General features: G+C 33.9%; 1 protein-coding gene across 1 annotated transcript in view; it reads left to right on the top strand.

The window, feature by feature from the left end:
- kcnq1.2 (potassium voltage-gated channel, KQT-like subfamily, member 1.2) overlaps positions 1-9,593 on the top strand; it is a 35,319-nt gene extending 25,726 nt beyond the window's left edge. The window contains exons 13-16 of the mRNA XM_052597267.1: positions 1,197-1,352; positions 1,513-1,608; positions 2,620-2,847; positions 9,431-9,593. Of these exons, the coding sequence (XP_052453227.1) occupies positions 1,197-1,352; positions 1,513-1,608; positions 2,620-2,847; positions 9,431-9,593 (643 nt within the window). The remainder of the gene's footprint in view (positions 1-1,196; positions 1,353-1,512; positions 1,609-2,619; positions 2,848-9,430) is intronic.
- Positions 9,594-23,790: the final 14,197 nt, after the last annotated feature.

Here is a 23,790-nt window from a genome sequence, read left to right as displayed (position 1 = left end):
ATTATATTATATTATATTATATTATATTATATTATATTATATTATATTATATTATATTATATTATATTATATTATATTATATTATATTATATTATATTATATATATTTTAAATTTATGTATTTTATGTTTGCATTATTATTATTAATTGCATTAAATTATTATTAATTACATTATTTTATGTAACAATTTATAATCCCTTTAGTTCTTAATAATGTATTTTTAAAAAGTCTTTGGCAGTAAAAAGTAGTTAGCTACTTCTTTGTTTATTTTTAATATTAATATTTAATATTAGATTTTTATTTAATTCATATTTACCATTTTTCTCCCTCTCCATATTTGTTTAATATTTACATCAATTCTTTTCATATTTATATTTATATTTAATATTATATTATATTTTTATTATTATATATAGAAATTTTTTTCATAATGTTTTTCCACCATTTTATCTTAGTGATGTTATAAAAAGTAGTTAGCTACTTATACATATTTCTGTTTACTATTTATATTTTTTTATATTTATATATTATACTATAACTTTTTTATTATTATTTTCTATATACATTTTTACCAAAACAAAAGTCTCCCGATTGATCTTAGTAATGTCATGCTGGTAATAATAGTAGTTAGATATGTTTACATATTTTTTGTTTGATATTTTTCTATATTTTACTGCTTAATTAAGTTAATAATGAACACTAATCTGAAATTAAATCACAGATGTAATGTAAATCCAAGAAAATTATTAAGCACCAATATAGTTATAATTTCTGGTTTATTTTTATAAATATAATTATTTTTCATTATTAATATTTTTTTTATCTATCTATATCTATAAAACTATTTTATTTTATTTTATTTTAGATTAAGTGAGTTAAGTAAAATATGTTAAAAAGCATGGTTGATAATTCTTTGTAACACTGCAAATGAAGTGTTGAATGCATTGCATTGTGGGATACATGATTCCACACTGGTTTTTGCCAAATCTAACTGGTCATCCTGAGGAATATGTTCTGGGAAAAAGCTGTTAACATATAGTTCGGTAAGTTTGATACTTTCAGCTACTAAATATGACTGCAGCAACATATTTAAATGCATTCTGCAGAAACCCCTCCCAAATCAGAGCAGAAGTAAGTACAAGTGCATCTGTGTCTAATCACCAGCTATTCAGAACATTTTCTTACTGTGCATGCAGTAAACTACTGAAATCCAGTGTGTCATGTGGAAGAATGCCATTCTGCTTTACTACTGGTAAAGCAGCCAGCTTGAAGCACGGCTCTTATATGCTGGAGCTGGCCTCGGTTCATCAGATCCGCTCACACACCGCTGAGAGGCTTAACGTCTTGTTTATGTGGCTTTTTGGGCCTGCGAGATGTTTTTTTGTGCTTCAGAGCTTCCATATTTCTTGCAGATGTGGCGGTAATGCCGTTTCCGAGCAGAGTTTACGGTTGTGTTCAGGGGATTGATGCTTCATTACACTAAGTGTTTGCAGTCGGTGCTGTGTTCTTCAGGAGTCCAGGACATCTGAGGCCTAATGAGGAACACCAAATGATAGAAAAAGAGCTCGTTGATCCGATTAGCAATAATCTACTCAAGGATTTTGGCTGGTGTGTTTAAGAGAGACCAGGATCACCTGAATAAAAATCCTGTTTTTTAAAAGTGTGTTTTTCTGCATGAAAATGATTAGAGCGCTAGTATTTTCAGAAGCTAAAAATGGGTCAAAGTCAGTTATTTCTGTATTATGCTACAGTACTAGTGTTCTAATAAGTTCTAATATTTTAATTATTTATTTGAAAATACACAGAAATTACCTCAAAATGATATATTGCTAATTTATATTGTAAAATGTATTTTACATTATAATATATAAATATTGCATTAATTTTTAAACTGATAAATATCCCTACTATATTTTAGAATTTTTTTTTTTTTTTTTTAGTTAAAAAACTATATATACTTCACTATTTTTCATATCCATTTGCCCGTGGAATTATATATAATAATTTCAGGTAAAATCAAGATTATTGAATATAAAAGTGTTTTTGATGTCTTATTTTATGTTTTTAAAGATGTACAGAAATGGCCTTTAAAATGATACATTGCTAATTAATGTTGAATTATATTGTTTATATTTATATTGTTATATTGTCAATTAAAATATATAAATATTACATAAACATTTAAAAGGATAACTTTCCATAATTCTTTTTAATAATTGTTGATTTGCATTTTAAATGTATTTTAATTTTTATTTTTATTTTTTACAAATATATTCTATTGTATATAACTATTTGCCAGGAAAATTAAGAAATAGTTAATAAAAAAATTATGAAAATAATTATTATAATTATTATTTAAAAATGTGTTTATATATATATATATATATATATATATATATATATATATATATATATATATATATATATATATATATATATATATATATATATATATATATATATTGTTACGTGTGTGTGTGTACATTTCAAATATATTTTAGCCAGGAAAATTACTTTTTACTTTTGCATCAACCGTTGTGTTATTTTTGCATGAAGTTATCATGAATGTTATTTATTATAATACCCCACACTGTTTCTACTCTGAGTTTTCTCTAGCAGTGGGGTCTTAAAACTGTCTGTGACTGAAGGAAGACAGGCGTCTGGAGGGTCCAGATTCTGCTTTAGTGTGTTTGCCGCTCATAACCAGAGCCATACAGCCCTCATTAAGCCTTTCCCAGGGGTCTCGGCTCTAAGTGCCACTAATAATTCTTCCAATAAGTCTGGCTGGGTGATGAAAGTCGGCCCTTTCTCAGCTCCAGGTGTATACGAGCAGGAGCGCAGGCCGAGGTGCTGTTGGGAGGTTAAAGCAGTCTTCTGGAGAGAAAGAAGTGTTTCAGTGCTGTAATGTGACGTTACCGAAGAGGCTTTGATCTATGCGTTTATGAATAAGAAATGCAAGCTGTTTCACTCTCATCTTTGCTCTTTCCAGCTCTTGTTTTCTTAGTTCTCCTAATAAACGGTGCGGTTCCCATAGAGTTTTCCCGATCTACAGGTTGTCCTGCAAGGGTTAATGAAGCTCTCATCATTGTGCCTTTCTGATTTACAGTGACAAACCAACTGGCAACCTAGAATACAGTTATAAACCATCATATACCTACACTGTTAGAAAAAAAGGTTCATTGGGGTTCTATACAGAACCAGTGTTCTTTACTCAACTCCAAAGAACCTTTTATGCTAAATGGGTTTTACAGTGATAAGAAAGAACCCTTTTGGGTAAAGGTTCTTTAAGCTATTATTCATTCATATATTACATTATTCTGCAACATTTTGTATTTGTAATTAAATTATTGTTTGTAATAACTTAACATCACATTTTAATCATGCTGATTTTTGGAGAAAAACGGAAATGGCACTCTTCGTATCATATTGATTAACTACATAAAATGATATAAATATATACATTTTCTAACCCCCATATCCTGAATTTTGTAATCATTCACATGCATCCATGAAGCTACTAAATTAGTTAAAAATTGCCTATCCATATACAGCTATGATCCGCGAACCCCAAACTGACTCAAATGATTCGCGAACCTGCTCCGAGCTCCCGAACTGACTCAAATGATTCACTCTCCGAACTCCCAAACTGACTCAAATGATTCGCGAACCCGCTACGAACTCCCGAACTGATTCAAATGATTTGCGATCCCCAAATTGACTCAAATGATTCGCGAACCCGCTCCGAACACTCGAACTAACTCAAATGATTCGTGATCCCGTATCAAACTCCCAAACTGACTCAAATGATTCGCGATTCCCAAACTGACTCAAATGATTCGCGAACCCGCTTCGAACTCCCAAACTGACTCAAATGATCGCGATCCCGCTTTGAACTCCCGAATTGACTCAAATGATTCACGATCCCGCTCTGAACTCCCAAACCGACTCAAATGATTCGCGATCCCCAAACTGAGTCAAATGATTCGCGATCCCGCTCCGAACTCTCAAACTGACTCAAATGACTCGCTAACCTGCTCCGAACTCTCGAACTGACTAAAAATTTTCGCGATCCCGTTATGAACTCACGAATTGATTCAAATGATTCGCGAATCCGCTACGAACTCACGAACTGATTCAAATGATTCGCGAACCCACTCCGAACTCCCGAACTGATTCAAATGATTCGCGATCCCCATACTGACTCAAATGATTCGCGATCACGCTTTGAACTCCCGAACTGACTCAAATGATTCGCGAACCCTCTACGAACTCCCGAACTGACTCAAATTATTCGGGAACCTGCTCAGAACTCTCGAACATAATATAAAACATTATTTTATATACCTAGAATACAGTTATAAACCATCATATTATATACCTATAATACAGATATACAGTTATAAACCAAATTGCAAGCTATAATGGACTTTGTGACCAACAGAGACCATTGACTTTGCAATATTGACTTAATTGATTCAAATTTTCTTTTGATTATAATAAAATTAATAGTAAATTTGTTTTTGTTTGTTTATTTATAATTATAATTCATTTTACTCATTAAAAAATAATTATTTATTTATTATAAACATAATACTCACTTATTTATCATATGCATATGTATTTATTTAAAACATTTAGTTTTACTTATTATAAATAAAAATATTTTGATTATTATCAAAATAATAGTCTGTTTATTTATTTTTGTTTATTTATTTTATTAGCTATTATTAGTTATTCTTTGTTTATTTATTTTTTTAGTAAACATAAATCATGTATTCAATATAAATACTAATTTACATATTTTTAGATTTTATTTATTAATAAAGAGAACAAGCCATTTTTTTAATAAAAGGTGTAGTTTGTTTATATGTGTATATTATATGTACTATAATATTTATATATACGTAATTAGTTGTATTGTTCTGTGAACAATATTGTTCCATCTAATGATTTGTCTCTTTCTTATTAGATTGCATAATGTAATTGTGTCAGGAAGCTGATCTCTTGAGCTCCAGCGTCACATTCGTCCAGTTCATACTATGCAAAATAATAAATAAATTAGATTTATAGGTAAGTAGAGGGGACAAAGCTACAGTATGGCCCTAAAGTCTGGCCCTTTAGCAGTAAATACCCACTTAACAGATTCTGATTGTAGATCAACACCCTGAATGTGATGCTCGGGAAGTGACCAGTGCATCAGTGCACTTCCTGTGTGCCTTTGATCACACAGAGATGAGACACAACAAACTGATAGAGCAGCAGCGTCTCTGATGTTCACAACACACACACACACACACACACACAGGAATACAGCTCAGCTCAGTGTTATCACACACATTTATCACAGCCAGTGTCCTGTAAGAAAAGACAAAACAAAGATAAGTCCTGCCAAGATCGTGGGATCTGCTCCGACGATAAAGCCACTGATTTATAACAACAGATAAGGACTTTTCCCTCATCAGGACCTGGGGATGTAGAGTCCTAACATTTTAATAATGCAGAAAAACATAGATGGAATTCAGTCATAAGAATGGAATTTACAGTACAATTTGGATTTTTGGAATTCAGAATTTTGGATGAATAAATCTAATATCTAATATAATATAAATATATATATAAATCTAATATAAATATATATAATATAATATAATATATATAAATCTAATATAAATCTATATATATATATATAATTAACTTTTAAACAAACTATTTCTTTTAAATAATTCTCCAATTTGCTTCCATGTTTTAATCTTAGCAGTAAACCTCTAGCGTGCAGCACTTTGTTTGCAAGAAAATAAAATGATCTGTTACATTTTGCTATTATTATATTTTAATAATGAAAAACTTCAACTGAAACAACATACAGTAATCCAGAAAAATAATTTGGGTATAAAATAAAGTAGGAAAATATAAAACTGATTTCATAGGGCCCTTAAGGAATGCTGTCTTTGGAGCAAGATGTAGGAAAATGACTATATGATTTAGCTGTTAATTAACAACACAGACTTACAGTCGATACGATCAATGTTTTCTCCAAACCAAAGTCAAGGTTGCGTGACTCTTTGTCCGTGTGAACTTCAAAACACACAACTCAAGTCTAGCATGTTTTAGCGAAGTCATTAACGAACGAGAAAATCCAGCCCAGAGAGTCTCTGAGTCATCGTGAGATGAAAACCTCTAAAAATACACACTCATGAGGTCATGTGGTGACATCATTTCCTGCTTATAGATCTTATTAGCTGGCCTGTTACACCATGGTTCATCGGGCGACTGAGGAGGAAAACAACAGATCAGAAGGAGGGTGTTTGTTTTTACATCTCTACATCTGTCTAGTGCTGTTTAATGCATGTTCAGCGTGAGGCCTCCGACTAGAACAGAACTTGATATTAACCCTAAAAAGACTGACATATGAAAGAATATATTCATTATACAAATATATATTTTTAATGGTACAGTCTATTGAAACTTTAGACAAAACATTAAAAAGTTAATTTTTTTTATGTAATTGGTAAGTATTCGTATTACTACTACTGCTACTACTACTACTACTAATAAATATTTAACAAAATCTAAAATCAGTATAACACTTAGAGTGTGTGTGAATATGTATAAATGTGTGTGTGTGTGTGTGTGTGAATATGTATAAATGTGTGTGTGTGAATATGTATAAATGTGTGTGTAAACAAAATATTTAGACATTATGTACATATATTAAATGGAACAATTTATTGAAACTTTAGACAAAATATTTTAAAAAGTTTTATCTTTTAATTTTATAGGCTGATAATAATAATAACAGTAGTAAAATGTATTTTATTAATTCCAATACCAGCATAACAATTTGTATATGTGTGTGTGTACAGGCAAAATATTTTTGACATTTTTTAAATTCTAGTTTTTATTTAATTGGTTATCAGGTTAATAATTATAATAATAACAATCTATTATTGTGATCTGCAAATTAAATATTTTATTTTATTTAATTACTTTTTTAAAATAATTTATAATACAATAAATGACTTGTTTTCATAATAAAAAAATGAATGATTATTATATACATGACTTGACTGAGAGAAATGAAGGGACATGAGTCCGGCGGGCCGTCCTGTGGCAGATCCGTGTGTTTTCTCTGTGTTACAACCACTTGCAGGTGTAAAATAACAGCTCTTCAACTGCAATCAGCTAAGTGATCCAACCTCGGCGTTTAAGCCAAGGGTCATAAACCTTGTTCCATGTGTGTAGAGGTTCCCTGTTGACCTTTTTAACCCCCGATTGGCCAGCTTGTGTAGTCTTGTGTCCTGCTGGACTGTGTTCTGGTGGGACAGAGAGCAGTTTGGTGCTGGTCAGGTGTGTTTGTGTTTGTGTTAGTCAGACTTTAGCAGAACGTAGGCTGTTTAGCTCAAAACAAAACCAACCCAGATGCTCTTTAACTCTGCTGTGTTTATGGATCTTATTCCGATTAGATGCAGTTTTTCATTGATTTTGAGGCCTATTGAGTATGCTGCCTAATTTTTAATAACATTTATTTTATGTGTTTTTTTTTACTTGTGAAGACCCCAAAATACACACATACACAATTAACATAATTATCAGCATCTTCCAGTAGGTTGTGCTGTGGCTTTACTGCATCTCAGGGCTTATACCTTAGTATTCACACACACACACACACACACACACACACACACACACACACACACACACACACACACACACACACACACACACACACACAGGCTTGTATTAGTTTTATATAAAGGTAATTGAAAAGGCTTCAGACCAACCCTAGACCAAAAAGAAAGCTTTAAAAAAAACTATTAAAAAAGCAACACTTTTTTACTTTATTAATGTTTTACCTTTTGTCTGATTTTGTTAACTTCTGGTGACTTCAAACTACACATAAACACACATTTTCCTTTGCTAGCTACTGTAGAATAAAACTGAAATGAATAAAATTTCAGTCAAAAGCTTTAAAGTCATTCTTCTTAGCTCCAGTGATGGTGTCGTAGTTGTTGTATTTTTTTTTTTTTTTTGACTCAGTTTGGGAACTGTCCTTTAAATGTAAAAAGAAAGTGAATAAAATAAAATGAAATAAATTACATTTAATTTATTCTAACATATCCTATTCTATTTTTTTCCACTTATTAGATCATTTTTGGATTTTAAAGATTAAATAAATGATCATGTTTTAACATTTTGTTTGTCTTTTTCTAGTGACTTTAGCACTATCAGTACTATTTTGGTATGATTTGAGATATTATTATTATTATTTTTTTCATATTTTGGATTGGCTTATACTTTCAGTTTTCATTTTCATTTTACTGCAAGTTTTAGTTCGATTGTTGCGTGTGTTTTTAATTTTTATATTTTTATTGCTGTATACATTTTATAAATGTAATTTCAGTTCAAGTTATTTTAATACAAGTTAAATTAAAATGATAATACAATTATATATATATACATGTAAATATGTGTGTGTGTGTGTGTGTGTGTGTAAAAAAATATATTTATATCATAAAAAGTAAAATAATATATATCTTAAAGAAATTGCTACACAGACACACACACACACACACACACACTTTTTTTATTTATTTTTTATTTTAAGGATATTGCTATGCACTCTAAGGGAGGTTTAGTCAGATTCAGGCGATGCCTGGGGAAAATCTGCTCTTATAGTACAGCTAAACACACACACACACACACACACACACAAACAGGATTACTTCAGCTGTGTTTATGCCAGTGAGATTTCAACTTTCCACCCTGCTGCACGGGAAGCACCTCACAGAAAGTGGAAATGTAACTGTCACTGTGTTTTCCAGGGCTGACAGTGAGCGTTTGGCCAGTGAACTCTGTGTGTGTGTGTGTGTGTGTGTGTGTCCCTCCCTCCCCCTCTCGCTCCATGTCTCTGGCACACGGAATTCATTACTCCTCTATTTGCAAGTTATTCCACTCGGATGGGAATTGCTGTAGTAGCCCGTCCCCTCGGACAAAGAAATTGCATGAAATTGCACAATAACTCGGGGATTGGAAACATGTTTTTATTTCTGTTTTATTGAGTGGATTTTGTTGTGTCAGGAATTGCTCTCTCTCTCTCTTTATCTCTCTCTATTTGTAACTGTAATCAGAAACAGTTTCGTGTTGAAGGCCCTTTTCACACAATGCACATATAAAAGCATTAATCCACGAGAGCCTATGATGCATAAGTGAAATACACCAGTGTGCAATACTGTAATTGTATAATGTGACATAAATCTGCTGTATTAAATGATCTGGAATAGAATAATGGAATAAAATCCTGTTGTTTTTAAACTGGAAAATTCTATAAGGCTGGAATGTGTTGGAATTCCTACTTTTTTTGTCTTCGAGAAAGCAAGCTAAAGACTGTTGCCCTGTGTTGAACTCTTCCCGTTTGATAGCATTTCCACAGGCTCACAGGTGCAGGGGTGACAGTGGAGCGCTGGATCAGGGTTTGTTGTTACTGGAGCGTCACAGAGGAGCGTGGCTGTCACTTTCAGGAAACGCTCGCTCCTTCAGGGCTGGAAGAGAGACGGAGAGTGCTCCAGCCGCTGGACGATGCTGGTTTCCTGTAGAGTTACAGATCGAAGCAATCTCTGTCTCGTGCTCTTTCGTTTTCTGTCAAGCTGCACATTTCAGAACAACACTTTAATTCATTATCATTATTTTGAACTGCTCAAATGAGCCACTAAATAAAGTGAATTAACATTTTGATCCGGTTCACTAAAAGAATCATTTTCCGTGAATGAATCACTATTATGAATGGTTTGATTCAATTTTGTCCAGATCATTTGATCAAATGAATCGCCAATCAACCAAATACGCAATTCTTTTAATGGCTCAGTTGAACTGGTTGATTAAATGAATAATCTGAAGCTAGCAATTTGCTCACATGAACCAGGGTTTGAACTCTTATAAACCACTGTTTTGAACAGTAAATGAACAGTCTTATTCACTCAACTGAATTAGTATTTTGAACTGATTCAGTTCATTAAAGAGTCCAAACAAATCTATATATAGTGTATTAGTATTTTGCTCAAATGAATCACAACTGTCCATACAAAGCAATTTGATCATATGAATCAATATTTTGAACCAACTCCCGAACAATTTGCTGAAATGAATCATCATTCTGAACTGGTTCTTTAAAGTGAATTGAATCACTGTTTTTAACTGGTTGATTTAAATTAAGCATCCGAACCATCTTATTTGTTCAGTTTGAACATATTTATGAAACTGATTCATCTGAACTAAATTATTTGCAACATCTGAATGAACCAATTTGCTCAAATGAGTTTTATTTAATTAAATTATCCAATTTGCCAATGAAACAGTGTCTTGAATCTTTTGAGTTAAATTAGCCATACAAACGATCACATTTGCTCAACTGAATTAGTTTTTCAATCTGATATATGAAATAAACCCTCTGTTTGCATCAAACTGACAAGAACCTCTAAAAGAATCACTTTACTTCAGTGGATCACTATTTCGAACAGTTTGATTCAACCAAACTGTTTTAAAAAAGCAATTTGCTCAAATGAATCAGTGAGTTGAACTGTTGCTTTAAATGAACCATATGAACAGACTCACTAGGTGTTTTGAACTAGCTCCTTAACCAACCAAACAAACCTGTTTGTTCAAATGAATCATTCATCCCAGCACTATTATTTAGTTACAGCTTAGACAGTTGAGTTGCTCCTCCTGCATCTCTGTCAACACCATCTTATCAGCCCACTTTAGCCGTTCCTTCTCCTGCTCGCCCTCTTTTTTTTTTCCAGATGTCACTCTTTAAACCCATCTGTCATTCTCTCCATATATTCCTCAGTGTTTATGGACTGAAATCTGACAGGAGTGAAAACGCAGATGTGAACGTGGTGTGTGACCAAACTCAGACTGTTCCTTGGCCCACAAACACTCATTTAGCAGAGGTTTGCTCAAACAGAGAGTTGGATGGAAATCTCGGCCGTCGTGACCAGACAAAACGATCATTTAGAAGATTCACCTAGAGCGTTGAGCTCTGTTTGCATAGCTGCTCTCTCTTTATGTCTCTCTCTCTCTGTGTGTGTGTGTGTGTGTGTGTGTGTGTATGGATGTCTTGGGCATTAAAATGAGTAGTTTGTGAAGGCCTGGCCTGAGTAATTGGCACTGTGTGTTGGATGAAGGTCGTATGAAGACCGCCTCAGAATCCCAAGTAGGGATGGGAATCAGAAGGAATTGAGCGATTCTGCTTTCGATTTGGTTCTTGATTCTTCTTAACTTGTAGATTCAGTACTTCAGTTCACAGTTAATGAACAAAAAGTGTTCATAGTCCATCATTTACTCACCCTCGTGCCATTCCAAACCTGTTCGACTTACTTTACTTCCTTCTGTGAAACACAAACCAAGCCAAATGTTAGCTTCCAGTTTACACAAAAAATATTTATTTATTTATTTAGTGTAGTTAGCTAGTAAGTTGTTAGAAGTTTATTATTATTATTATTATTATTATTATTTTCTTAACATTTTTGGACTGTATTTTATTTTATTTTATTTTTATTTTATTTTTACTTATTATTTTTTTTTGCATTTTTAACTAGTTCTTGATTTGCAATCCTAAAACATTCAGAAATCCCGCATGTGGTAATATTTCCCAGATTGCGAATACAGTATTTATTAATTATTTTTTCAGCAGTTTGACTTATTTAGCTTTTTGACTGGTTCTTGATTCCCAATTCTAAATTATGAAGAACTTCAGCATATGCTAATATTTGCAGTCGTTATTTTATTTATTTTTATCATTTATTTATTTTATTCTTTTTTTTTTTATTCTATTTTTTTTAATTTAATTTAATTTAATTTAATTTAATTTAATTTAATTTAAATGTTTATATATATAATAAATGTTTAGAAATATGTATGTATGTATATATATATATATATATATATATATATATATATATATTTGTTGATTTGGAAAAATATTTTGGCATCACATTAAATTGTATTATATTATTATTTGCCATTATATTGGCCATCAGTTACCCTGCTTGCTAGATTTAGTCCATATCTGTAGCTCATTTAATTAATTAAAATTAATTCATTTTGGTAATAGAATGCAGTTGTACCTCCATTGAATAATGATTCGTGTGCACACGACCATATTTAGCCGTCCAAACACCTGTATCACAGTCAGATACACACCAGGCCACTCAACCTCTTCTGGCCACAAACAGAATGAATGGCACGTTCCTAATCAGCAGAGTCTGTGAGGGCCGCTGAGCTGTTCCACATGTGCGAGGAGGAGCGTCAGATCGAATTAGAGGCGGACAAAGCCTCTTTCTGCACACAGGTGTATGGTGAGTGAAGTGTTCAAGAGATCTCTTATGCGGGACGCCCCCCTCTCCCAGCGGCCGCTTGAGTGAGACTCTTTGTGCTGGTGGAGCGTTTGCGACGTCTGGCACTTGTTCTGTTTGTTTACGTCTGGATCCTAATTGAAAAGGCCATTTAGGCTGGTCAATCGATTTGCTCACAGAATGTACAGCGCTGTTTGTGTTTAGAAAATTTGCTACAAATATGGATTTCCAATGGAAAAGTAGGCACAGACACACTTGTATGGGAAGAATTGTTACTTACTCTACACTCATTCAGGCCTTTATTCTGAAAACATTTTACTACTATAGAATAATGTGTATGCGATTTTTGTATGTGAGAAAAACTATTTATGAATCATTTACAATAGTAAATACTTTTTGGGTTCTTTGGTGTTCTGGGTGACCGTAGGTGTTAATAGTTGGTTTCTAGGGTGTTTTTGGTGGTTGTAGGCATTGTTAGGCTGTTTTTATGGATGGTTTTCTGGCTGGTTGTAATTGTTACTAAGTGGTTTTTAGGATTTTGTGGGTTGCAGGGGTTGTTATGTGATTTCTATGGCATTCTGTGTGGGTGTAGTTGTTTCTAGATGGTTTTTGAGGTGTTCTGGGTGGTTGTAGGTGTTACCAGGTTGTTTATTATGTGTTCTGGATAGTTGTAAATGTTGCTAGATTGTTTCTTAGGCGGTTGTAGGTGGTTTCTAGGGTGTTTTGGATGAACGTAGGTGTTACTTGGTGGTTTTTAGGGTGTTTTGGATGAACGTAGGTGTTACTTGGTGGTTTTTAGGGTGTTTTGGATGAACGAAGGTGTTACTAGGTGGTTTTTAGGGTGTTTTGGATGAACGAAGGTGTTACTAGGTGGTTTTTAGGGTGTTTTGGATGAACATAGGTGTTGCTTGGTGTTATCTAGGGTGTTTTGGATGAATGTAAGTGTTACTAGGTGGTTTTTAGGGTGTTTTGGATGAACGTAGGTGTTACTAGGTGGTTTTTAGGGTGTTTTGGATGAACGAAGGTGTTACTTGGTGGTTTTTAGGGTGTTTTGGATGAATGTAGGTGTTACTTGGTGGTTTTTAGGGTGTTTTGGATGAACGTAGGTGTTACTTGGTGGTTTTTAGGGTGTTTTGGATGAACGAAGGTGTTACTAGGTGGTTTTTAGGGTGTTTTGGATGAACGTAGGTGTTGCTTGGTGTTATCTAGGGTGTTTTGGATGAACGAAGGTGTTACTTGGTGGTTTTTGGGGTGTTTTGGATGAACGAAGGTGTTACTAGGTGGTTTTTAGGGTGTTTTGGATGAACGTAGGTGTTACTTGGTGGTTTTTAGGGTGTTTTGGATGAACGTAGGTGTTACTTGGTGGTTTTTAGGGTGTTTTGGATGAACGAAGGTGTTACTAGGTGGTTTTTAGGGTGTTTTGGATGAACGTAGGTGTTGCTTGGTGTTATCTAGGGTGTTTTGGATGAACGAAGGTGTTACTTGGTGGTTTTTGGGGTGTTTTGGATGAATGTAAGTGTTACTAGGTGGTTTTTAGGGTGTTTTGGATGAACATAGGTGTTACTAGGTGGTTTTTAGGGTGTTTTGGATGAACGTAGGTGTTACTAGGTGTTATCTAGGGTGTTTTGGATGAACGAAGGTGTTACTTGGTGGTTTTTAGGGTGTTTTGGATGAACGTAGGTGTTACTTGGTGGTTTTTAGGGTGTTTTGGATGAACGTAGGTGTTACTTGGTGGTTTTTAGGGTGTTTTGGATGAACGAAGGTGTTACTTGGTGGTTTTTAGGGTGTTTTGGATGAACGAAGGTGTTACTAGGTGGTTTTTAGGGTGTTTTGGATGAACGAAGGTGTTACTAGGTGGTTTTTAGGGTGTTTTGGATGAACATAGGTGTTGCTTGGTGTTATCTAGGGTGTTTTGGATGAATGTAAGTGTTACTAGGTGGTTTTTAGGGTGTTTTGGATGAACGTAGGTGTTACTAGGTGGTTTTTAGGGTGTTTTGGATGAACGAAGGTGTTACTTGGTGGTTTTTAGGGTGTTTTGGATGAACGTAGGTGTTACTTGGTGGTTTTTAGGGTGTTTTGGATGAACGTAGGTGTTACTTGGTGGTTTTTAGGGTGTTTTGGATGAACGAAGGTGTTACTAGGTGGTTTTTAGGGTGTTTTGGATGAACGTAGGTGTTGCTTGGTGTTATCTAGGGTGTTTTGGATGAACGAAGGTGTTACTTGGTGGTTTTTGGGGTGTTTTGGATGAACGAAGGTGTTACTAGGTGGTTTTTAGGGTGTTTTGGATGAACGTAGGTGTTACTTGGTGGTTTTTAGGGTGTTTTGGATGAACGTAGGTGTTACTTGGTGGTTTTTAGGGTGTTTTGGATGAACGAAGGTGTTACTAGGTGGTTTTTAGGGTGTTTTGGATGAACGTAGGTGTTGCTTGGTGTTATCTAGGGTGTTTTGGATGAACGAAGGTGTTACTTGGTGGTTTTTGGGGTGTTTTGGATGAATGTAAGTGTTACTAGGTGGTTTTTAGGGTGTTTTGGATGAACATAGGTGTTACTAGGTGGTTTTTAGGGTGTTTTGGATGAACGTAGGTGTTACTAGGTGTTATCTAGGGTGTTTTGGATGAACGAAGGTGTTACTTGGTGGTTTTTAGGGTGTTTTGGATGAACGTAGGTGTTACTTGGTGGTTTTTAGGGTGTTTTGGATGAACGTAGGTGTTACTTGGTGGTTTTTAGGGTGTTTTGGATGAACGAAGGTGTTACTTGGTGGTTTTTAGGGTGTTTTGGATGAACGAAGGTGTTACTAGGTGGTTTTTAGGGTGTTTTGGATGAACGAAGGTGTTACTAGGTGGTTTTTAGGGTGTTTTGGATGAACAAAGGTGTTACTTGGTGGTTTTTAGGGTGTTTTGGATGAACGAAGGTGTTACTGGGTGGTTTTTAGGGTGTTTTGGATGAACGTAGGTGTTGCTTGGTGTTATCTAGGGTGTTTTGGATGAATGTAAGTGTTACTAGGTGGTTTTTAGGGTGTTTTGGATGAACGTAGGTGTTACTAGGTGGTTTTTAGGGTGTTTTGGATGAACGAAGGTGTTACTTGGTGGTTTTTAGGGTGTTTTGGATGAACGAAGGTGTTACTTGGTGGTTTTTGGGGTGTTTTGGATGAATGTAAGTGTTACTAGGTGGTTTTTAGGGTGTTTTGGATGAACGTAGGTGTTACTAGGCGGTTTTTAGGGTGTTTTGGATGAACGTAGGTGTTACTAGGTGGTTTTTAGGGTGTTTTGGATGAACGAAGGTGTTACTAGGTGGTTTTTGGGGTGTTTTGGATAAACATAGGTGTTGCTTGGTGTTATCTAGGGTGTTTTGGATGAATGTAAGTGTTACTAGGTGGTTTTTAGGGTGTTTTGGATAAACATAGGTGTTGCTTGGTGTTATCTAGGGTGTTTTGGATGAATGTAAGTGTTACTAGGTGGTTTTTAGGGTGTTTTGGATGAACGTAGGTGTAACTAGGTGTTATCTAGGGTGTTCTGGTTGTAGATGTTGCTTGATGGTTACTAAGGAGTGCTTGGTGATTTTTAAGCATTTCGGTAGTTTTAGGTGGTTGCTATGTAATACTGTATGAAGTTCTGGTTCAAGCACTGCCTACTTCTGGTTTTATCCGAATACAGATAAATATCCGAATAATTTTGTGATTGATACAGATACAAATACAGATACAAGTACTGGCTTCGCTGCACACCCCTACTTTGCAGTAAAAGTGGATCTCTGATTTAAAATTTTTTTTTTTATAAATTTGTGAAAACCTCTGACAGTCTTACAAACATTTACACACTCAGATTTTATGTTATGTAATGTTTTCACTGTTTGGAAAACACAAACAATGCCAGGGCATGCCATCTTGTCTTTTTGGCTTGTTGTCTCTGGTTGCACTTTAACCCCAAGGCTGAAATCCAGATCAAAACCCAGAAGTTTTTTTTGCTATCTATTGTGAAAAGAGTCTCTGTGATCTTCTGGACTGTAGATGTGGCTCGGGTCTGTTCTTCAGTGTCTGTCTGTGGTCTTGTTTCACCTGTTTTATGGTCCACCAGGATAAAATAGTTAGTCTGATCTCTCAGTAAATTACCAGCACACTCTCCTCAGCAAAACACATGATTTGAGGAATCACTCTGGGATGAGTTTTGTGCTTGAGTGACTTGTTTAAATCCCAGTCCCTGAGCAGCAGTACTAGTACTAGTGATGTCTTAACAAGCACCACTAACTACACCAGTAACCCCCACCTCCGTCCCCCGGCTGCTTAGCGACCCGGATTTTATCATGGTGGGGGCCCTAATTGTTTGGTTTCACAGTCTTTAGTCTGCGTGGAACTAATTCTGTCTGGGCATGCAGCTTAATGCTCCACACTGGCCTAAAGCTGCTTCTCAAGCCCTCCACCCCCAACAGCACAGAGACTCCTGATCCCGCTGTACTTAGCGTCTGGGACACTGAGGGGCTGTGCAGTGACTCATTTCTCCAGAATCCATACGCCATTCTTCTGAGGTTTAGCTGTTCTGCCCTGGAGAGAAGCGCTGGCAGTCAGGGCACGCGTCAGCAAATCGGCAGAAATCAGGTTACCACATCATGAAGCATCCTAAATGGTGATATCTTAGACAGATGACCCTCACAGAAATACAGAAAGAAAAAAAAAGAGTGCTACTGTACATATATTATTATCATTATTGTTTTTTAAATAGTGTTACTTTAGTATTATTTAAATCTTTTTATTGTATTTATTCATATTTTTAACCAGTCTTTATTTTAATATTTTCTTTTTAATTTGATAATTTTCTGTTTTATTGCTTTTTTAATATTTAAAAATATTTGTTATATATATATATATATATATATCATATATATAATTATTTAATATTATTTAATATATAATTATTTGATTTAATATATAATTAAATTAATATATTGTATTAATTGATTTAATTGATTCTATACATCATTTGGCAATATTAATATCACAAATATTATTATTAAAAAACATTAACATTTTAATCACAAATATAGTTGTTATTTTATTTTGTTTTAAACATTTTAATGCACATTCATATTTTTTTTCTTTTGCAAGCTCTAGTTTTTATCTTTATTTTCATTAGTGACTATATCTTTTTTCGTTAATAGTTTTTGTCTTGTAATGATCAACAACAATTGAAAATATTAATATCTAAAAAATATAATAATATTAAATAAACATAAACAAATATGAATGCATGTTTGCCATTTTATTTAATTCTTTTGCAAGCTCCAGCTCTATATCATCTAAATTGTTTTTATTAATATTCAATAAATATTAGTTACAAATATTTTATTAATATTTTGAATATAGGCTTTTATTTTGATATCTTATTTAGCTTTATTTTAATTCAGTTTTAATCTTTTCAGTACTAAAACTTATTTTCAGTTAGTTTCCAAGGCTAAATTTAAAATGCTTTAAGTTTATATTTTTCATCTGATATTTATGTTTAATTTTATTTTTAGTTTTATTTCACTCGATGAAGAGTTTTAGTTATTTATATAGTTTTAATGTTTTTAATAGTAAAAAGTTAATAATACTTGGTAATATCATGTTGTGTTTTTAAAATTCTAATTGATATGCTAGTTATGGCTCTGTTATTTTATATTCGATTATTATGGTAATACCATAATTTTTTTTTTAGTACGAGGAAATTAAAATATTGTGAAGGTTAACGGTGGCAGCTCATGCTGAAATCTGTTCTGAGTTTTGTCAGAAAAACAAGCGATTGAGTATCTCTTGCTGTTTAGCGACTTGTCTTGATTAGCATTGTGAAAATAAGACACGGAAAACACCTGATCCGGCCGTCGTGTGTCGTCATACTACGGTACCAGCAGTGTAACAGTCCGGCTGGTGGTTCACTCAAGCATGGTGTTGATGTCATGTGCTCAGTCAAATTAACTTTGACGTTGGAGAGCATCCATACGTCTTTCCTCAGTCCAGCTCTGTTTCCTCCTGTTTCACTTCTACCAATAACAAGCTCTCGCTGATTCCCAGTGATTCCCAGTGATTCCCAGTGATTCCCAGTGCTGTTCCAGTGTTTGAGACTAAATCAACCAGTCATTCTGACATCAGCCCGGGTTGTTGTTGTTATAGTAAAAAAAAAAAAAAAAAAAGACTAATCTATCATTGATTTTCAGTGTCAGTTCAGTTTTAGTATTTATTCATGAAACTAAGACCATAAATATTATTATTTATATTAAATATTATTATTTATATTAAATATTATTATTAATATTAAATATGGCGTTTCTTGTCATCGTATTTAGTTTTTATTTATATTTTAGTGCATGTTTGTAGTTTTTCTTTCTTTTGAAAATGTCAGTTTGATTTTAATAATGTTAAATATTATTATTAATATTTTTGTCATTTAATTTAGTTTATATATACTGTATATTGGATATATTTTTTTTTCTTTTTTTTTATTCTATTGCAGACTCAATTATATATTTTTTGCAAGCTCCAGTTTTTAGCTTTATTTCAATTAATGATGATATCTTTTTGATTTCTAGTTTTTGTCTTGGACTGTCCAGGCAGTATCAGTTGAAAATATTAATATTTTAGAAAAACATTTTATTTAGTTTTAAATAATACTTTGGCACTATTGTTTCATTCTATTGCAAGCTTCATTTTTTTTAACTGAGTGTCATTTTCAATTTCATTTTTTTTCTTTGACCATCCAATTTTAACTGAAAATATTATTAATATGAAATATTTTTGTCTTTTTGAAATCATGTTTAAGTGCACAATTATAGTTTCAACTCCAGTTTTTTCTTCTTCTTTATATCCTTTAATGAGTAACACTTGTTATAGCTAGTGTGTGTTGCTGGATGATTCCTGAACTCAGAAGTGAGCCAGATGAGTGCAGCGCTCTGCTCGCACAGAGTTTGGGCTTCCTTAGTTTCATCTCACTTTTTTGTAGAGGTTTTTTAAAGCACAACTGACACCATTTTCCATCTCTGTGGTCAGATGTGTTAACAAGACACTTCTTTAACTGGGTTAAACCTGAAGAGACTCAGACAAGTGCTTTTTTTAAATGCCCACACGACTAAAAGACAGACAGACACGGCATTATTTGTAGCTCCACATGCATACTTTCCATGCATGCACTCTTTCACTTTTTGAACTCTTTTTGCAAAAAGTACGTTTGGAGCAATCGCATGTTTCATGTAGTGGAGAAATCATGATGTGTCACTTTTGCATGTTGAAACTGCTTGGGTGGTTCTCATAGTGATTTTTAGAAAAAGGATGTTTCCTTGAGTATTGTTTGGGGAAGTGTGTGTGTGTGTGTGTGTGTGTGTGTGTGTGTGGCTATCGTAACCTAGATATTATTTTTAGCTTTTGTGAGTCAGAAATGAAGTGTGTGTGTGTAAAATGTTCTCACACAGGAACAAGTGTGATGTCTGTACAGCATCAGAGCAATTACAGCAGAAAATAACCACAGCTCTCACACGCAACGACTCACTAAACATCTGCTCGTTCTGCTTTTCATTCTCTGTCCCCTCTTTCTACTTCACTGCCACTCTTTCTACTCAATATGGCAGACCCTCTAGAAAAGCTATATTATATATATTTTTTATAAATTGGGATAATCTGTGGCATAAGTGGGAATCAGATAAGTGGAAAATGCAGGCATAAAATCTGTTAAATCAAATTTGTTTCATAAGTGCCAATATATACAGCATATATATATATATATATATATATATATATATATACAGTATATATGATTGTTAATATTTTTTTCTTTTTTTATAAATTTTTTTGCATAAGTGCCAATCAGACCAAGTCTTGTAAAACAGATTAGTGGCAGTTTATATGTTATTTATTTTGGAATAAAATGGGCTTTGGTGCATAAGTGGAAATCAGATAAGTGGCAAAGGCCAAGTATTACATTCTACTTTATGTTAAATCAGATTTGTGGTGTAAGTTTGAACTGTTTATTTGTTTATTTTAGATTAAATCAGATTTATGCCATAAGGGCAAATCAGTTAAGTGGCAGAGTATATATATAAATTAAATATTTAAAAGGCTGCTTACTTTTTACACCACTTTCAGTCACAGCGTCACAAGAATAAATCACACTTCGGCACCACAGCAAAAAAAGTTTTCATTTGTTTCTTAAAAGAAAATGAAGCCTGGTTTTATACTATTATGTTTTTGATATGATTCTCCTGATACTTAAGCGCATATTCACACTAAATTCTCATTACAGCAATGCATTTGTTTTCTTTTGTAGTTCTCATTACTATAATACAGTCATTTTTATTAAAATTAAGTATTTAATAATACTGAATATGTAATAGTTCATAATTTGATTATATATGATATTAATATTTTACAATTTAGTGATATTTTTCCACATTAATATTAAGAAAATAAGCAAAAACAGCAATTCTCAATCATTACTCTCATTACAGTAATTTTTTATTGTACTGTTTAATGTTTAATTTCACACACAAACACACACACACACACACACACACACACACATACATATATATATATATATATATATATATATATATATATATATATATATATATATATATATATATATATATGTATAAGAAATATATATTCAAATATATATGACATACTACCATGATATTATATAATAATTACTACTAATAAAAAATATTTTACAATTTAAATAACATGTTTCCACATAGGTATTAAATTAATGAGATTATTTCAATTTTCTTTACTGTTATACAGTATTTTTTAATTGCATGTAATATTTAATAACATTTAATAAAACTTATATATTAAATATAAATATTTATTATATTAATTTTGTAAAATCTACATTTAAAATGTATATGACATACTACCATGATATTAAATAGTAAATACTAGCTTGATAAATATTTTACAATTTGAAATAAATTATTTCTGCAAGAATATTTAATGGATGAGATTATTGCATCAGTTCTCATTACTGTTTTTGATTTACATTAAATGTTTCATAATACTTATATATACCCAGTAATTTATGTAAAATGAACAAGTTTATTATTGCAATGAAATGTAGGCACAGGTTTATTTGCCGTGAAAATAATCTCAGGATGGATAAAGCTTAATTGGGTTCATTTTATGGGCTTAAAGAAATAAAAATGTTGATTTCCGGGTGAAAAGTGATGTTTTTGACCAGTTGACCTAAAACACCAGACACACCCGTCCCTGACAAACCCTTTCTGTTCATCTCCAGTCTTTATCTTCCATCTCGCGTGCGTTTCCAGGGCTGTGTCGTTGTTATTTTAGCTGGGAGTCGTTTAATGTGAAATATTAATCAGGCTTTCCATTCATGAAATCACAGCAGCTGTCTGGTCCCGCTCGCGTCCACATTACGCTTTCATTGGGCCTGGAAAAATATGCAGAATAAAATATCAACGCTAAGTGCTACAAAACTTTCCTAATCAAACAAAGCTGCATTAAAGAGCGCGGGCTTGCGGCGGGAACGCTTTGAGAAATATTAACTTTGGCCTCTGTCCAGACTCTCTTGCCAAAGGAAGACTCTTTGAGGCCTGCAGATCCTCAGGAGGGTTTGGAGATGTATCTGGAGTCTGTAATGTATTCAGACGTGCTGCAGTTGACGCAGGTGCTCGCTGGAGATGTTTTCCACATTTGAAGGTGCTGGCAGACGCCTGTCTTTCACCCTTTGACGCTTTGGGAGTGTTCTTGTGAGCCGTGGACTTGCTTTTGGACGACTTCCATCTGTCTTTGAGTTAAAACATGAAGTCCAGCCTTCGGTGGAGTGTTTGTGTGGTTGGGTTTCTCTGGGTGTGAATTACTCAGAGGCCCGACTCCCTAATTTCTGCTTTTAACCCTCTCTTGGGAAGGTTTGGGGCGCGGGAGGGTCTCAGAATATACACGAACTAAAACATTTCGCACAAGGACTGAGTGATGTCAAGCTTACTATTGTGAACTAGAAGCCATTTAATATGTAAAACATATATTTTTTGCTCGAAATAAAATAAATGGATAACAAAAATATATTTTATATTATGCATAAAATTAGCATTGTTAGTGTTTCCTACATGCATCGAAAAGCCTGCTCTCAGCAAAAAAAAACTTTAAAGTCTTTGCCGGGTTTTTTTTATGCATTCGTGTGTTTTCAAATTTACAAACACAAACTGTGACATGCTGTTTCCAGAAACATGAATACAATGCATTAAAAACATGCATAAAACCGCCTTTAGCAATGCTTTAATAACATAGCAGTGAGTTTAGCACAGGCGAACACTACTAAGGACTGTGTTTTGAAGCTCTGTGTGTCAGTGTAGTGTTTCTCTCACACATAGGCAGTGTTGTTTACTGACTTGCCATTGTGCACCTCTCCGTGTCTCTCTCTGTTTTATTTGAATATGAATGGCCCGGGGCCCGGCAAAGTGCAAGATATACAAATCACCATCATTGATGTAAAGTAGGTGGTTACAGGCTGAAAACGGAGTCACTGGCCCCTGTTTCTGCGTGCATTGTTTCACACAAAGGCTAGTTTTGGCTGGCGGAGCCACGATTGGCCGCGATAGGCTTAATTTGCTTACGCTCAGATTGATGAATTGCTGCGGATTTAAAATAATATCTCTCAGGCGCCGTCTGTTGTGAATTCAATCAAATGACATCCGCGTGGCCTTTCAGACGGTTATTTTTACGTTTTGAAATAGTTCCCATTATAGTGTTCTTCCCACGGCTGCCGAGCGCCGCATAACTGTCCCGTCCGTCGCCCGAACGCCCCGTGTTTAATGCTCTCTATTTGTCAAAGCCCTGAGAGCTGAATGGCGTGGAGTTAAACAAATGGAGAGACTCCTCACCTCTTCTGTCTCCCTGAGCAAACACCAGCCGATCGGGCCGGACCAGCGCAAACAGCACTCGCACAAAAGAGCTCTGGAGACAGACATCGCTGTCAGAGAGCTTGTTTGTGATGCCGCTGGGGCTGTTCTGAGGTCAGCTGTTTATCAGCTGATGGTTAATGTAAGATGTTAGCGTGGTAAACAGGCTGAGTACCACAGGAACGAGCTGTTGATGGGATGTACGCATTTGTTATGTAATTGCCAAAATTTGTGATTTGTGTTTTTAAGCCAGGTCAAATTAGAATTAGTTCTGTACTTTTATTCAAGATGCATTCACACATCTGTGCTGTATTTTTAATGTGAACATGCATAAGATATATGTTTGTCCACACCATGTGTCTCTTTTTGTATATTTTATTAAAATATGGCACACGTTTTGGTGCGTACCTCAGTTTCGGGGGTCATGGTTGGATACGATATCGTTACACAGGTTAAAAAAAACTACTTTGCTCGGTTTCTTTTAATTTATTTTGAATGGACATTAGTAAAAATTATTACATTATTGTATATATAAAATCTGCAGTACGTATATAGATAAAAGGAAT

This window comes from Carassius gibelio, chromosome B25 (assembly GCF_023724105.1).
Source record: "Carassius gibelio isolate Cgi1373 ecotype wild population from Czech Republic chromosome B25, carGib1.2-hapl.c, whole genome shotgun sequence".
Lineage (NCBI taxonomy): Eukaryota > Metazoa > Chordata > Actinopteri > Cypriniformes > Cyprinidae > Carassius > Carassius gibelio.
This window is presented reverse-complemented; position numbering and strand designations above follow the sequence as displayed.